A 16,823-nucleotide genomic window follows, 5' to 3' on the forward strand; every position below is an offset into this window, starting at 1 on the left:
TTCTATTACATTTTTTTCTTTGCCCTTTTCTACTTTCTTAAAAATATTTTAATGAGTTTCATGATTCTTTTTGCATATATATATATATATATATAGGAAGTACTTTAATCATATTCATCTCCCTTCAACTCTCCCTTTCCCTCCCTCCCCGCTTCTCACCCCTAGCCAGTTCCTGTCATTTCAAGGCCTAGGTTCTGTGAGAGAGCATATAGGATATTTTGTCTTTCTCAATCTGGTGTGTTTGGATGTAACATGATAATTTACGGTTCTATTTTTTTTCTTGCAAACATGATTTCATTCTTCTATATGGTTGAACCTTATGTGATTGCAAGGAACTCTTAAATCCAGTCATTTGACATGGGTGCCATCCACAGACAAATTGTCTCCCTCCCTCATCCTCAACCCCATGTATGTACAGTATTTATGTAGGTGATAAACATAGCCAGGATCCTTAGATCTTTTTGGTGGGAAACTTGTCTCTTCTGTCATTATGTAATGATTCTTTTCAAGCCAGGTAGTTTCTTTTCTCTAACGTCTATTTCATCTGATTTCGACACAGTCTCTCCTTTTTAAAAATAAAATAATTTTATTGTCAGGGTGATGTGCAGAGGGGTTACAGTTATATACATAGGTTCGTGAGTACATTTCTGGTTGAACATTGTTACCCCCTCCTCCGTTTTCTCCCACTTTCCCTCCTCCTCTCTTTTTTTGTTTTGATCAATGTGTGCATGGTATATCTATATCCTTTTCTATCCTTTTCCATCAGTTCTGCTATACTGTTGCATTGGAGTGAAGGTCTGATAGATACCATATCAGTGAAACATTCCTTAACCATTCTATTCTCCTCCACCCCCATTCTTCTCCCCAACTCCTCCCCCCCCCCCACGCCAGTCCTAGGGCTTGAACTCAGAGCTTGGGAACTGTCTCTGAGTTTTTGTGCTCAAGGCTAGCACTCTATCACTTTGAACTGCAGCTCAATTCCCTTTGGAGGTAAGAGTCTCATGGTCTTTTCTACCTGGGCTGGCTTTGAACAACAGTCCTCAGATCTTAGTGTCCTGAGTATTTAGAGTTACAGGCATGAGCCATGGATGTTGGGCTTTTATCTTTGAATTTTTTTCTCTAATTTTTTTTGGTCACCTTTTCTCTTTGTGGTTCAAGCTGAGTAATTTCTGATGAGCTTTCGGTTTAACAGTTTCTTCCTTTGTCACAGGCTTCTGCTGCTAATTCCATCAAGTCCATTGTTGAGTTAATTTTGCTTGCTGTCTGCATGCTGTCATTCTTCAAGTCCTGGATCCCTTAACCAAACTGGGCTCTTCCTTCCACCTTGCAGAGTCAGATTCTGATGACTGCTGTTACGCCACACTCAGCCTTCTGAGCTGCTCCTTAGCGGGAGGGATAGAGAGAAACGGACCTTCTAAATCTTGTCTGAAAGTGCAAGTCTGTGTGTTCAACTGTATTAAAGCAAGCTTTAGTCATAATAACAAAGAAAACTATATTATCAACACAATTAGTTTCTGAAGAGGCATGGTTGAAGTAGTCAGTGGAAAGAGAGGACCGTGTGTTTTAAAGAGGAGATGAGTCCTGCCTCTTTTTCTAATTTGTTCTGTCCCCAGCCTCCCTAGTCCCTCAGCTTCCCAAGAAGGCTGACTGTATTAATCTGTTTCCCGATGCTTTAACAAAATACCTGAAGCTTAGTATTGGGAAGGAAAAGTTTGAGGGTTTAGGGACCGAATGTGCAAGACTGATAGTTCCACCTTTGGCTGCATCATAGTACAATGAAGCTAAGCCGTGGGAATTGGCTGTGTGCAGGAGAGGCCAGACCAAGAGATGGCTTTGCTCTATAACAACCTGCTCTCAAGAGAACTAATCAGGCTTCTGTGAGACCCTCTATTAACTTCTTTGTAAGTTCAACTATTTCTCAGCATTGCCACATTCATTTGCCTCATCTCTAAACCACAGTACCGAGCATGCTCAGAGATGCTGTTAGAGGTGGGTCTCTTGAATAGTTTGGACAGCTAATGGACAAAGGAGGCATGTGGAGAAGCTTCCGGTCAGTTCCGATTCCTACTTCCCTCTTCATATATCGGGTAAAATTCAAGGAGAAAGGTGATAGCTAGCCTGCTGAATTCTTCCTTATTTCCTTAGATGGATGGCAAAAGCATTAACTTTGCTTCTTTCTTTCTTTCTTTCTTTCTTTCTTTCCTTCCTTCCTTCCTTCCTTCCTTCCTTCCTTCCTTCCTTCCTTCCTTCCTTCCTTCCTTCTCTCTCTCTCTCTCTCTCTCTCTCTCTCTCTCTCTCTCTCTCTTTCTTTCTTTCTTTCTTTCTTTCTTTCTTTCTTTCTTTCTTTCTTATCTTTTCATGCTATTTAAAATTGGCCTTCTGCCGCGGGGAGCTCCCCCATTTTAGGGCTCCATTTGGAGTTCTACTTGGCTAGTGAAGTTATGTATAAACTAGCTTTTGTGAGTCTGCAAAGACTTTCTGAGGATAACCCAAATTCCTTGAGTATGAGGGCTACATTAGAGGGTGTGGTCCCTTGAAGGCTGGAGATTTTCTTTTTAACCTTATTCTTCATTTTTATTGTGACATACTTTGTCTTTTTGGCATGCTGGAGAGCTGACAGTAATGGGAAGCATGATTTAATCACATACCTTGTAGACAGAAGTCATGAGTTTGTCTCACTTGTTCTCTGGTTATTCCATTCTTTTCATCATTATCATTTTTTCATCATTATCACTGCCTTATTTATCAGCTCTATGCATTGTTTACAGCTTCCCCTTTTGGCCCCATATACTTGTAGAAAATATGGCTAGTATTTTTTCCAATTTGAGAAGTGTGGGGAAAAGAATATATTTTGTGCCTTTGGATTTTATATGGGAATTTAATGTTTCTTTGTAACACTTGATTCTTCAAGGGTTTGGATATGACTTGACTCTAGTTGGTGCCCCGTGTGTTGGTGGGTAAAAAGGTGCTCTGAGCTGTCAGAGTGAACCCTTGTAGGATGTTTTACATCCCTGGGCTATGCCTGAGCGGTTCTCTGGGGTCCTGACTTCCCTCTGGCGTCATGTGTTATTATGGGATCTCTGTCTGGGCTATGCCTGAGCGGTTCTCTAAGGTCCTGACTTCCCTCTGGCGTCATGTGTTATTATGGGATCTCTATCTGTGGTGCATGTCTGCCATGATACCATCACCACAGTGTCCTCACCAAAACTAGCAAAATGGCCTGGGAGTTTGGCCTAGTGGTAGAGTGCTTATCTAGCATGTATGAAGACCCAGGTTTGATTCCTCGGTACCATATACATAGAAAAAAGCTGGAAATGGTGCTGAGGCTCAACTGATAGAGCGCTAGCCTTGAGAAAAAAAAAAAAGTCCAAGGAGAGTGCTCAAGCCCTGAGTTCAAGCCCCACAACTGGCAAAACAATAACAATAACAACAACAACAATCCCCCCTCAAACTGTCCCCAAAAAACTAGCACAATGATCTTTTGTTTTTGTCAGTCATGGAACTTGAATTCTGGGCCTGGGCATTGTCCCTTAGCTCTTCAGTTCAAGGCTACCGTCCTACCCCTTGAGCAACAGCATCACTTTCGGTTTTCTGGTGGTTAATTGGAGGTAAGTCTCACGGATTTAGTGTCCAGGCTGGCTTTGAACTGTGATCCTCAGATCTCAGCCTCCTGAGTAGCTAAGATTACAGGCATGATCTTAGCACAATGATCTTGAATGTCTAGAGCTCTGGCTTACATAAAACCATAAACCTATTTTCTTTAGGAAGCACCCAGTCTCAGGCATATTTTCTCGCGAGCAGACAATGGATCAATATAGATTTCTTCTCTGTTAATTTCACTAAGAAAGGGAGGCAAGTTTACCCATGTTAAGTGTATCCATGTTCAACTGAGTGTAGGTGGAGTCGTGTGTAACCTAGAATGACTTCAGAGAACGAGGTGGATAGAGAGTCGTAGTGAAGGGATGTTGCACAGTTAGGATGGCGGTTAGATAGAAGCTACTCTAAGAACTTGCCTACATTAGTTAAGACCTCATCAACTGATTAAGTCCTCTCAAGACACTTTGCTTTCACAAAGTCTTTTCTCTCTGTCATTATACCCTGGACCAATTTGCCTGCATAGAGGTTGAAGGCTGTGCGGAGACACGACGGAGCATACAACGGTACTGTTTGTGCCGATTCCCATGGTGCTGTTAGCAGCCTTGTCAGGGCAAGACTTCACCTGTGCAGGGTATGGAAGATGTGCCAGCATACACTTTGCTATTTATAGGAAGAAAAATAAGTTTTATGAGTGGGACTATTTGATCTTTAAGGAATTTTTCTTGTGAAAGGTTGTTGTCTCTGGAAACGGTGAGCACGAAGATGGTTTAGTTCAAATTAGTTTAGAAGTAGCAAAACAGCTGTTGAAAGAAGAAGCAAACACTTCCAATAATTGCTCGATGAATCATCCACTCGAGTTCATCCAGAGAGCATTGTCCCTTCTGTGCAGAATTCCTACAGAATTAGTCTTCTTCTGTGTTTTGTGTCTGGGGATTTAGAAGTCATTAAGGTGAGCTTCCTGCCTTTGACTGTGCAGGCTAACACTTGTAATCTCCAGAACCTTCTTAAGGTTTTCTCTGATCCTAGAGAAATGTTTACTCAGTAGTATTAGGAATTCAGTATCATCTCCAAGTACACTGTAAGCAAATAAGGCTATTTCTGATTTATTTACACAAAAATCTTTAGTATTTGTGCTATGTTGTATTTTTGAAATGTGTTAGTTATGAGGATAAGAAGGATGGAAAATACATTCATTTTCCTACTTTTTTCCATGAGAAAGACATACAATAATGAAAAATGCAGACAGTTGAGTTTATAATTTTCTATTTTTCTTAAAACACCAAAAGAAAAGTGGTTTTTTGAAGGTATCTGTCATAAACACTGGTTGCCTTCATTATCCATTCATGGGATTAACCTAGCTGGTGTTTACTTTCATGGGTTAGGTTTATTTTGGAATAATATTTTTTTCAGTTTGAATTATTATGAGAAGTTAGAGCTGAATTCCGTTTAGAAGACATATTTCTCTCACAGTGTGTTAATTATGATTGCACTGTAGTCAACAACAGAATTTATCCCAGTCATTTTAAAAAGAAAGAAAATGATTGCAAGGATTTAAAGATATGTCAGGATCATGGAAAGGGCTGCAGGAGAAAGAAGAAATAAGTTTCCAGAATCATTAGACAAAACAAGCTGCACTGTATAAATACACATTATATAAATACACAGATCTTGGCTTGGGAACCTGGTGCTGGGGTATATTACCAAATGCTGTCCCAGCAGGAAGCTGTGTCACCTCAGGACTGATTGACTCTGGGGGGTCTCCAGCATCCACACCCAAAGGCCTCTGCCCCTCCCCCCACTCATCCAGAAGAGTTGTATGACCACATGTCACATCTGTTTACCTGAATGGATTCCATTCATCAGAAGCTTGGTCCATTTGCAAACATATGAGCTGCAAGGAATTCTGGGATGTGTAGTTCTTGACTTTGTGATATCTGATGCGTAGAAAGTCTTGTAGGGAAGTGTAGAATAGTGATGGTGGAGTCTGTTAACAGTAGAGCTAATGCAGAGACAGTATATGGTCTTGAAAGGTTAAGATGGCTGCTTTTCTGTGACATTGCAGAGGTGATAACTTTATTAAATGTGATATTCCCCTTTGTTAAATTGTATATTCACTCCTTTCCTTTCTTTTGATGGGGGTTAGAAGCTTGAACAGCTCAACTCTCCTGTATTTTGCCCACAGGTGCCTCCAGCTATTTGAGAATGTGTAGCATGGAAACTCATTGGTTTGTGCTTCTGGGGTTATCAAAGCAGCACACAGTTTGTCCATATATTTACCTAACAAATACATATATTATGCTTTATATAAGCCAGACACTATCCCTGTTTTTTATGTTTTAACTTATTCTTTTTTTGTTGTTTTGTTTTGATTTTGATTGGCCATGGCGCTTGAACTCGGCCTGAGGTGCTGCCCCTGAGCTTTTTAGCTCAATGCTATTACTCTACTATTTGGAGCCCTAGTGCCACTTCTGTTTTTCTGGTGTCTAATTGTAGATAAGAGTCTCAAAGGATTTTCCTGCCAGAGCTGGCTTCAAATTGTGATCATCGAATTTCAGCCTCCCGAGTAGCTAGGATTACAAGCATAAGCCACCCATACTTAGTTAACCAGAAAACTGCATTTGTACCAGTATCTTAAAAAATGGATGAGACCATGCTGTAATCTTTCTACTTTTCCCATGATGTTTATCGAATATCTACTATTTGCTGGAGTATTGGGGGGGGATACAATGCTACTTAAATGTATAGACCAAATAGGAAGGAGTCCATAGGCTACTGGAGAGACAGCCCAGTAACCTGTATCAATAGACAATTTGGGAAGCTGCCAGATGAAGGTAGCTGCAGTGTATTGTTGGATTACAAGCAAAGAGCATTGAATCCAGACTGTAAATAGATGGCATAAGATTGGCATGATCAGGTGTGCTTTTAAAAAGTATTACTTTGATGCTGTTTAGAGGGACAGAATGGAAGGAATGAGTCCCACTAGGTAGACAACAAACAAACAAACAACAACAACAAAAAACAAAACTAAACCAGACCTAGAATTGGGTCTAGTCTAGAATATGGAGCAGAACAAGACTTGTAGTGACTCCAGAATTTTTGGGGTTAGTGACTCGTTGTGTGCTGCAGGCAAGACTCTTCCACCACCTTTCCTAGAATCTGCTCTCTCTCTAGTTGTTGAGATTTCTGAGCCAATAAGAAATGATCTGTAGTGCCACCTGTCGCTATAGTAGCACCATGCCTTCTGACGTATGTTTACTAGAAAGAATGTGGTGCCTTGTGGGGGATCCAGTTGAGAAATGTACTTGGCGTAACTGAAGTGGCTTTCTACTTGGGGTATTTCAATGGAGTGTTTTGGGATTTTGCTTGATATTGGCACTTGGACACTATTTTAATTTATTTGACCTGGGCTTTTTAGCCACGTTTGCTGTCTTCAGTGGGAGAATAGGCTTCAAGCCTGTGGCTTCCTTTAAAGTTGTCTGGAGAATACAAGGAAAACATGGAATCAAGTTTGTCTGCCTGTCATGAGAGCATGGTACACAGGCAAGGAGTCAGGAGTGAGAGTGTGGATCTGGCTAGACTTATGGGTGATGAGAATTCAAGACTAGATGGAGAAATATTTACTCAGTGGGGAGTTGACAGCCTAAATCTTCATTTGCCAGGAAATTTTTCTTTTAGCTTTTGGGGAGATCACCCTCCTCTCAGACTCTGTCCATGAGTGGGTGAGCACAGTACTCTGCTTTAGCTTGGCCCTCTTGTTTCTACTCAGGGAAAGGAATAATAGACATTGTGCTACAGAGTCTCAGAGTAAAGTGACTTTTCCAAGTTTTAAACCAGAAGCCAAAATATGGAGAGAAGTTAAGCTGTTTGCTTGTTTTCTACTCCTTTCCTCTCTTGCCCCACCATTTTAAAGGTTCTCTGATCAAGTGACGTCTGTAATGCAGATTTGAATTAAAGGTCTTGCTCTTAGGGAACCATTTTTTTTTTCTCCCAGAAAGTATAGGCATGTGAATTAACGATACTAAAAATGACATGGTAAATACATTATAATAAAAATCCTAGAATTGAGGTGTAAATGAAGAGTGGCTCAGAAGGTGGTCTGTGTTGGGGGCATGCGAGACAGAAGGAGTCACACCTGAATGGACATTCAAATTGTGCTGGCCCTTGAGCACTTACTTTGTACATGGCACTGGGCTGGCTTTGTGGTTAAGGGACCTTGGCTGGAGATACTTTAGTTAGAAGGTGTTGCTGTAGGGCACAGGGCACGAGTGAAGGGGTGGGCACAAGTACAACCATCATGGGGATGTCTTTCCTCCTTGATACCTGGCTATGCACTTGTCTCACTTTGGGCAAATGATTTGCATTCTCAGTCTTCCAGTTAACTTCTTTGTAACATGAAGTTCAAGAACAAAGCTATTTCATTCCAACTATGGGACATTCTGGGAGAGGTAAAGTGATGGAGGCAGTAGATGATAGGGAGAGAGATGAACAGGTAGAACAAAAGAAAGATTTTTAGATTAGTAAAATCACCTGTGGAATACATGCATATACACATATGTAATTTAGCTAAACCCATAGAGTATACTGACCAATTTGGAGCCCTACTGTAAACTTCAGATGCTGGGTGAAGACAGACAATGATACTGGTGGGGATACGGGGTATGTTGATGGTAAAGGAGCTGGTGTATGGGAAGGGAGAAGAGGTATATGGGAATCCAGTACTGTGTACTTAGTTCTTCTGTGAACCCCAAATGGCTCTGGTAGGTCAAGTTTATTAACTAAACAAACAAAAACCATCCTGTTCAGGAGTGATCTGAGGTTGTGTCCCTGGTCAGTGATGGTAGGGTACGGAAAGACTGGTGTCTGTGGATTACACCAATCAGGATTGCCTTGTGGCTCTCTTTTCCCCTTCCTTTGCTTTGGTTTTCAGAGCATCTTGATAGTGGATGAGGTGGAGTGGGTGCTGTGGGTGGTGTGGACTTCTCATTCCTCAAGGATGAAGAATTCTTTCATATGTTCACACGTTGTCTAGAATAGAACAGTGCTATGGGAAAGGGAAGAGGCAGTTGAAAAACATCAGGCTCAGACACTGTCCTTGGTTGGGGTAGAAAAACAGAGCTTCCCCAGAAACTCCAACTCCAATCCTCAGACGTCTCCCTGTTGCCTGGTTGCAGATCACATGGCTCAGAATTAGCAGCCACGTTTGTTAACTTATCCAGTCCAGTAAATTCTTTTTTTTTCTATATATTTTTATTGTAATTAATAGAAGGGTTACATTATATCCACCAGATAGAAGGTGTACTACTTCACAAACATCGATACCCTTTCTCATGTCTTGGTCCCCATTTCCCTCCCCCTACCCCCACCCCTCATCTTGTTTTCCCCCCTTCCCTATCCGATTTCAAGTAGCCAAATAAGCATACATATATAATATATCAGATAACAAGGTAAAATACTGTAACAATATGAGATAACCAAGGGACAGCAAAAGAGATGAGAGATAACATAGTACATTAAGGGCAACAATCACTCATTACATGGCTTTTGTTTCTATATCCTGGAGGTCATTTCATTTGGTGTCATCCTATATGGTCTTATGTATCTAGGTTTTGCTCTATTGTAAATCTCTGCTAGGAGAGCACAAGGTTTCTACTGATCATGACAAATGAGAAAAACCATTGAGCCTATGCTCCCTTTGTGTCTGGTTTACTTCACTTAATATGATTTTTTCTAAGTCTTTCTATTTCCTAACAAAATGGGGCAATGTCATTTTTTTCCTGACAGCAGCATGGAATTCCACATCTTGTTGATCCACTCATCAACTGAGGGATATCTAGGTTGGTTCTGTATCTTTTGCTATGGAATATAGTGCTGCAATGAACACCATTGTGCTAGTGGATTTAGTATGTCCTTGTTTCCCAGTCCAGTAAATTCTTACATGTAGATACTCAGAGCATCCAGCAGTGACCAAGATGATGATGGTACTGGAGCTGCAGATTATGCATCATGTTCAAGGTCATCATGGTCAAGATGTGGATGGATTGGTGGTGTGTGTGTGAGTCTGTATGTGTCTCTGTACAAATCCATACTATATCTCTAAACTTTGGCTGTTTAGCTTACTTCTTCTGCTGTCATAGTCTGATATAAATCAACATTGGATATAAATAAATAAATAAATATATGTATATACACACACTCTGAAAAAGAAACATTTTATGTATGTAACTAGTATGAAATGGTCCCTCAATTCTCAGATTCAGAAAGCCATTTAAGTGGCTCCAAGTTGCATTTGCAGAGATCGGTGAGATGGTCACTATCAATTTTCACGGGAGGATTTCTTTCTCTCCCCCACAATTCTGCTAGAAAATTCTGACTTAGTCATGGTGATACCAAGCTGTTCAGCTGGCTAAGCTCACATTCCCCACTTATGGGTGGCTCCTGTCACTTCTGAAAAAGGGTGGCTCTCAGTCGCCAGTCTCCAGGTGTTATGATGTCCACTCCTGCCTTTCCCAGCCAGAGCATGACACAGCTGAGGTGTCTGGTACCAATATAGGCAAAGAACACTCCATGGATACAGAGCTTCCCCCAGGGGACAGGTGGTGCCCCTCTCATTCTTTCACCATAAATCTATATGCAAATCTGATCATTTCTCTATTCAGTTATCTTGCTGCTTACTTAAAGGTAATTGACATGATTTACCTTTAAATGATGTCATTAATATCCAATTTACGTTTCTGTTCTTAGTGAAGTAATGAGAGTGAGTTTTGGTATCTAAAGGGAGATCTCTCCAAGTCAGTGCTTGTACTATCCTGTTGCCTTGGGGAAATGATTGGATGCCTTTCAGCCTTGTTTCATTTTTTACAAAATGAAATAAGGATACTTTCTATTCCATACAGGACCCTGGAGGAATCCACTTTAGTGAAGACATTGAAGTATATCGAAAGTACAGTGTGGACTTGGGAAACTGCAGGGAGACCAGACCAGCTAGAGGGAGTAGTTCTGGGTGGGTTGGGAAGTGAGTATATGCTTTTTTTTCTTCAGGATTTGGAGCCACATTGGCCTCATTTCTAGCTTTGCTATTAACTTGAGCTTGTGTTCCATCTCAGACCTGTACTCACATGCCCCTGATGATATCAGTTCTTGTTTTGATCTTTTTTAGGACCCGACTGATTTTGAGTGGAGCTTCTGGATGGAATGGGGAAAGCAGAGGCTGCTGTGGCTTTTCCTTGGGCATATGACAGTGTCTCAGTTGGCCATGATGCTTGTGAGGAAGGTATGATTCCATGGGACATATCTCTTTAAGAAAAGATTGTTCTGAGCATGAGTATTAGCCTTGGGAACCCGAAAAAACATTGGCAGTGGTCCACATGACATTTAAGACTGAGGTGCCTTACATTTTCATCCTGTACTTACTTCCTTCAGGGTCTTTTCTTTTTAAAAATGTTTACTATGAAATCATTTTCAGGTTCTTTTTTTAAAACTATTGAAAACTGTGACTGGTTTAGCATGAGAGCAGTGTTGGAAGGTTTACTCTTAATATCATTCCTGTCCAAATGGTCTGGTGGAGGGAGTTTATGTGATTTTTGTTCACCAGTTTAGAAAAACATGAATCATTTCAGTTGGATATAGGAATAATCTTAATGTCAAATAAAATATTAGGGTTATCAGCTCTGGATATATTATAAAAATTTTATATACCTCTTCTGAGCAGACCTAATAATAAGTAATACATTTCAAAGTATTTCTAAGTTTGGAATGGGTATATTTACCTCAGCTATCATTTTAATGTTTTTTTTCTCTTTCCACACATTTCGGTTTAATTTTCTTTTCAAAGTTTCTAATTTCCTAGAAATTTAGCATTTTTGTTTCAATATAAAGATTTCTGCCCATAGGTACATGATTTACTACTCCTAAACTTAGGGGAAAAAGTTCAAATTCATTAATAATCAACAAATGCATCCTAGGACCACCTGAATGTATCATTCATACTTTTCTAGTTGGGAAAAACCAAATCAAAATCCCCTAAAAATAGGAAGTACCTTACCCAGAGCAAGGGACTGTCGATGCTTCAGTTCCTCTGGAATGCATTACCTAGTCAAATCAGAGACCCTGCATACCGCTACCAGTGCTAATCCTGTCCTCCTCCCTGGAGACTTTTCAGGAGATTGGAACTAGCATTGTTTATTGCAGTGGTGCTTATCACAGAAAGAACCAGAAGCAACCCAAATGGCCATATGTGGGAATGGGTGAATTATAGTGTATTTATTTCATGATGTAGCAGGATTTCCAGCCAATAATGATCGACATGGATGAATGTCTGAATCATAATCACGTGCTAATACAAGCTGCAGAGAAAGAAATATGATGGGATTCCATGTGTAGAAAGCTCTGAAATGTGTGAACTAAATGGTGTGTTCACATGTGCAAACTCCAGTGTTAAATGGGATAGATACAGCTTGAGTTATGTGTTGGATAACTATTCCCCGCCATGGCTATCTCTCTCCTCTTGGTTTGCTTATTGCTTCAAGCTCACTTAGCCTACTTCTATCTGAGGAGGCAGCACTAAGATCTTTAGGAAGACTGGTTTCAGGACTTCCTTGAGAATTTCAAAATCTACACATTTACATGGCATTGGATGTCTATCAACCTACATATATCTTTGTATATAATATAATCTATAAAAGACTTATAATATGTAATAGAATGTAGATGCTAAGTAAATAGTTGTACTGTTTAGGGAATAATGACAAAAAGTTCATGATTAGTATAAGTACCATTTTTTTTTCTTTGCAGAGGAGAGGACTGAACTTGGGGTCTTGCACTTACATCCCAACTCCTATCAGTGTAATTCTTTTCTGGATATATTATATCCATGTGTGGTTGAATCAGTGGATGTGGAGCCTTCAAGAACTGGAGGGCACACTGTATTTGAAGTATTTAAGAGCCCTTGGGTGAAACTGTAGTTTTGCTGCACTAAAGATCTATACACTCATGCAAATGACTTCGTGTCCTTGAGCCTGATCCTCCGTTGGGCAATGGGGATGTTGCTCTGGCTTGTTGGGACTGTGGAGAGTGTGTGATAAGCAGTGAAGTTCAAGGCTATGCTTTCATGTGATGAGAGCCCAGTGCTTGGTGGCTGTTGGTGTTGTCTGCTGCCATTTTCTCCTTGGAGCCATGGGCCTCTTTGATGTTCAAGGAAGGAGGGTTTTGTCTTGAAATTCAGTCTGATCATCTGGCCAGTGTCTTCCTTATTTTGAACTGGTTCTGGAGGAAAGGATCTGGACATAGCACCCCTTCCTTTCTAGGGATTTACAGTTGAGTGAGAAGTTAGAGGGGAAGTCAATCACTGGCCTATGCCTGATGTGGTGATAAGACTGGACCAGCTGTCTTGGGGGGTTGGGACCAAGGAGCATGCCACATTGTCCATTCTGGTGTCAGGGCAGTCCCCTAAAGAGGAAGCTTGGAAGCTGTGGTTTGAAGGAAATGCCGTTCACCTATCTGGCTTCCTGTGACTTGGTATCAGGAATGGGTTGACAGATGGCTTTGTCTTTTTCTCTGCAAAGCATGACTTAGCCAATGTCTGTAGGACGGGTTCTCTTCATATTGCTTGGAATAAGGCAGAGTGAGCACTGAGCCCTCTTTCTTTGTGTTTGTCTCATCTGCTCTGTGACCACAGACTTCACTGCTGTGACAGCTGGTGGGCAGAGATCTGCTTGTGGCTGGGCATAGTGCTTTCTTTGTCTAACTTTTCTTGGCCCTCCTATAAGAATAAACCACAGCTTTGGCCTCATTCGCTGTGGCCTTTCAGCACCTGGGCTAAGTATTCCAGATGGCCATAATTTGGAGAGTTGTTTTTGGTCCTTATTCAGGGTGGAAAATTTGGACTACAGTTTTCTTTTATTTCCCTGTCCTCTGAGGCATCATAAACCATGACCAGTGCTGGGGAAAGACTGGCTTTAATGGTTCTTGCTGCCATTACCAGAATCCCTGAAAGATGCTTCCCTCTCCATCCAAGATCTTAAGCTCAAGTCTTCCTTTGCTCACATTACCTCCCATGCTGAGAGGCAGGCTACTTTCAAAAACATATGGTTTCTTCTTTCTTTTTTCCTTTTGGTCATGACAAATAGTAAAACTTTCCACTGAGCTCACTGGTTGAGATGAAATGCCTTTTCTCCAGACAGGACTCACGCTCTGGGCTTTGGCAAGACTCTGAAGAACCAGGGCTCTGAGAGGGAAGGTGGAATTATGGCTCTGTGCCTTGGCTGTGGTTTGGTTATGACTGGGCTATGTGAGGTTGGGTTGCCTCCTTTCTCAGACACTTCTGTGGCCTTGCCACCACCTGAAACACACGGTTCTGTGCCCTTAGAACTAAAAATATTCTTGTGTGAACTTTTGAGAAAAGCCAAACTGGTGTGGGTGCTAGGGTGAGAGCTACTGTTGACTACAGGGTAGATTTCACTGCATCCCCAGCTGCAGAAGTGACAGTATTAGCACCTGTCCCATGCTCGGCTCCCCATGGTGTGGTATGCAGTTGACAGAGAAGCCTTATCCCATTGTGTCAGCTCCCATGGTGAGGACACAGTGAACAGGCACTGTCTTCTAGCAATGTCAAATCTATACAACTAATAGGATCTCTTGCACTGATGGTTTTCCTAGAATCTGACTTTTCTCTTCATTTTGTCCAGCTAAGCAGCTGAAATCCCTTTATAGATAATACCCTTTGTTTTTTAGTTTATGCCCAGGAATAGCTGCATAGAATGCAATTGTTTGGACTGTAGGAGAGAGTATTTCTCCCCTGTTTTCTTGGGGGAAATACACATACATATATACATACACATCACATATGCATATGCATATATCAATCAAATATGTATATATATATATATTTCAACAGTAGCTGCAATTAATAGTGTAGTATGTTCTAGGTTATACGATGCATAAGGATATTGATTGAGTTCTAGATAAATATGCTTCCCCACCAGTGAGGGCCACATTTCTGTGGTATTATTTAGGGACAAGGCTTGGAATGTGGATCATTCTATGTCAGAATTTTAATGGCATTTGTTGTGTTGGATTCTAGCAGTATCTTTTTTTTTTGATAAATCTTGATTTTAGTGGGGTTGTAAATTGCACAATAGTTTTGCATGGATGGTTCTGTTTGTGTTCTTCCAATCTTTTCACTTCCTGTTCACCATGAGGTATATAGTTCTCTGCTGCAGGTCTGGAGACTAGCAACAAGTATGAAGGTTCATGGAGAGCAGGGGATTAACTTGAGGACATTTCTGTGATGTCTTAGAACCTCCTCCAGTGCCTTCTGTTTGTTCTGTTTGGTGGGAGGAAGACATCAGGGAATGAGAATGTGGGGCACATTTGTCTTCTGAGTAGCATTTGAGACCACTATTAAAGTCGTCATGGAATCTCTCATGCCAATAGGGCTTATACGGAACATTATTAAGTATTTCCTTAAAGGTTCTTCCAGCTGTCTTCGAAGTCAAGGTAACTTCTGTCTGTGGTTAAGTTCCAAATGGATCTCAGCAAACAGGCTTTTTCCAAATGGATCAAATAGCACTTAATAAAAGTGTAACTGCATATTTGCATACTCATGTAACCATGCAAGCATGGAAAAGAATCCCAGCAGTCGACACTGTAGGTCATATTAAAAAGAACCTTTTTTCTTTTTCATTTGTTCAAGTGAGGTCCTAAAATAGTGCTTGGCAAACTTGTTCCTGAAAACTGGACTCTGCCCAGAGGTGAGCCAGTGGAGGAAAATGTGAAGCAAATTTATGTGGTTGTTTTTTGTGGGCAGTAGGATGGAAACATGGTAAAAAGATGAATGTCACATTTCTCTGGTTTTCTTGGAATTTAAAAGTGGCTGACCTAGTCTTGCATTTAACATGTTCTCTTTGGGCTGGAGTACAGATGTGGGGACAATTAGTGTTGAAGTGACATTGTGGGAGAGTTATCTTGTAAGGATGAGATTTACAGTTTCCACTCTACTGATGTCTTTCTTTGCTCGACTTTTAATTTTTGTTTATTTTTGTGAACTCAATGCCCCACTCTCTTAGTTTTTTTTTCACTTAAGTCTTTCCACTTGAGCCACATCTCTACATTTGGATTTTTGTTGTTGTTAATTGGAGAGAAGGTACTCTGAGATTTATCTGCCCATACTGGGGATCCTATGTCCCTCAGATCTCAGCTTCTTGAGTTGCAGGGTTACAGGCTCGAGGCACTGGCATCTGGCATCTTGTTCATATAGGAAGACCTAAATTCATTAAGCTCCTACTCCTCAGCTCTGTGTATTTCTGCAAACCACATTGCAAAATGCATGTCTGTGAGACATTATGTTTCCTCAAGGATAACTACCAGTGCATTGAGGATCCCCTGATATGTTTATCTGGTTGTAAGTGTTCCACAGGGGTGCCTTATTTTTCTTCATAACTTCATGAAGGAGATACTAGGACACATAAAATTCTTACTCCAATTTTATATAAGAAGAATCGGAAGCATTGAGAAATACAATAACTTGCTTAAGGTTATACAGCCAGTGCATGACTCCTCTCCCCCTCCTGAAACCCAACAAAACAAAAAGACTATCATTAGATATTTAATGTTAAATCTGTGGTCCAGACTTTCGAGAGCCTCAGCATATTATAATTGGAATTTTAGATCCTAGGTCCAAACTCTGGGAGTTCTACATGTCAGTTCTGGTAGCTCACCACATCTGTCAAATAAAGACATGATGAAGGGAAGAGAAAGGGGATTTATTACATGCCAGTCATGGGAATACAGCAGTACCCCTTCAAGCTATCTATGGGTATAGATAAAAGCTTTAGCTAAAAGTAGGTGGGGAACTGGACCAGGGGGCAAAAGCTATGTGTAATTAAAACAGTTCTGGTCACAGGTTGGGCATGGATAACTATCATCTCAGTCGTTGTCTCTGGAAGGGTCCTGGAGAAGTTGTTCTTGCTTTATGGCTTAAAGAGAACAAGAACAAGTCACTGTTGTCTGGTGAGGACACTGTGGCCTGGTAGACAGTCTAATCCGAGAGGTTGGCTCTCTCTCTTCCTTTTCCACAAGATTGATAAGAAGGCATCGCCTGTCTGAAGGATTTTTGTTGCCTCAGGTCTTTGATTACAAGATTCTTCTTGGCAACTCCTGTCTTTCCTGGAGCCCAAGGTGATTGCCAAGGGAATGCAGAAGAGAATGGCTCAGCTCAGAGGACACTGATG

The 16,823-nt window shown here is 41.0% G+C and overlaps 1 protein-coding gene across 1 annotated transcript in view; it reads left to right on the forward strand.

Moving 5' to 3' along the window:
- The window catches only part of LOC150038961 (protein-cysteine N-palmitoyltransferase HHAT-like), a 218,600-nt gene that overhangs the window by 22,478 nt on the left and 179,299 nt on the right, over window positions 1-16,823 (forward strand). Inside the window, exon 4 of the mRNA XM_090328171.1 lies at window positions 10,754-10,867. Coding sequence (XP_090184297.1) covers window positions 10,754-10,867 — 114 coding nt within the window. The remainder of the gene's footprint in view (window positions 1-10,753; window positions 10,868-16,823) is intronic.

Source organism: Megascapheus bottae, unplaced genomic scaffold (genome assembly GCF_031878675.1).
Source record: "Megascapheus bottae isolate mThoBot1 unplaced genomic scaffold, mThoBot2.hap1 H_1, whole genome shotgun sequence".
Taxonomy (NCBI): Eukaryota; Metazoa; Chordata; class Mammalia; order Rodentia; family Geomyidae; genus Megascapheus; species Megascapheus bottae.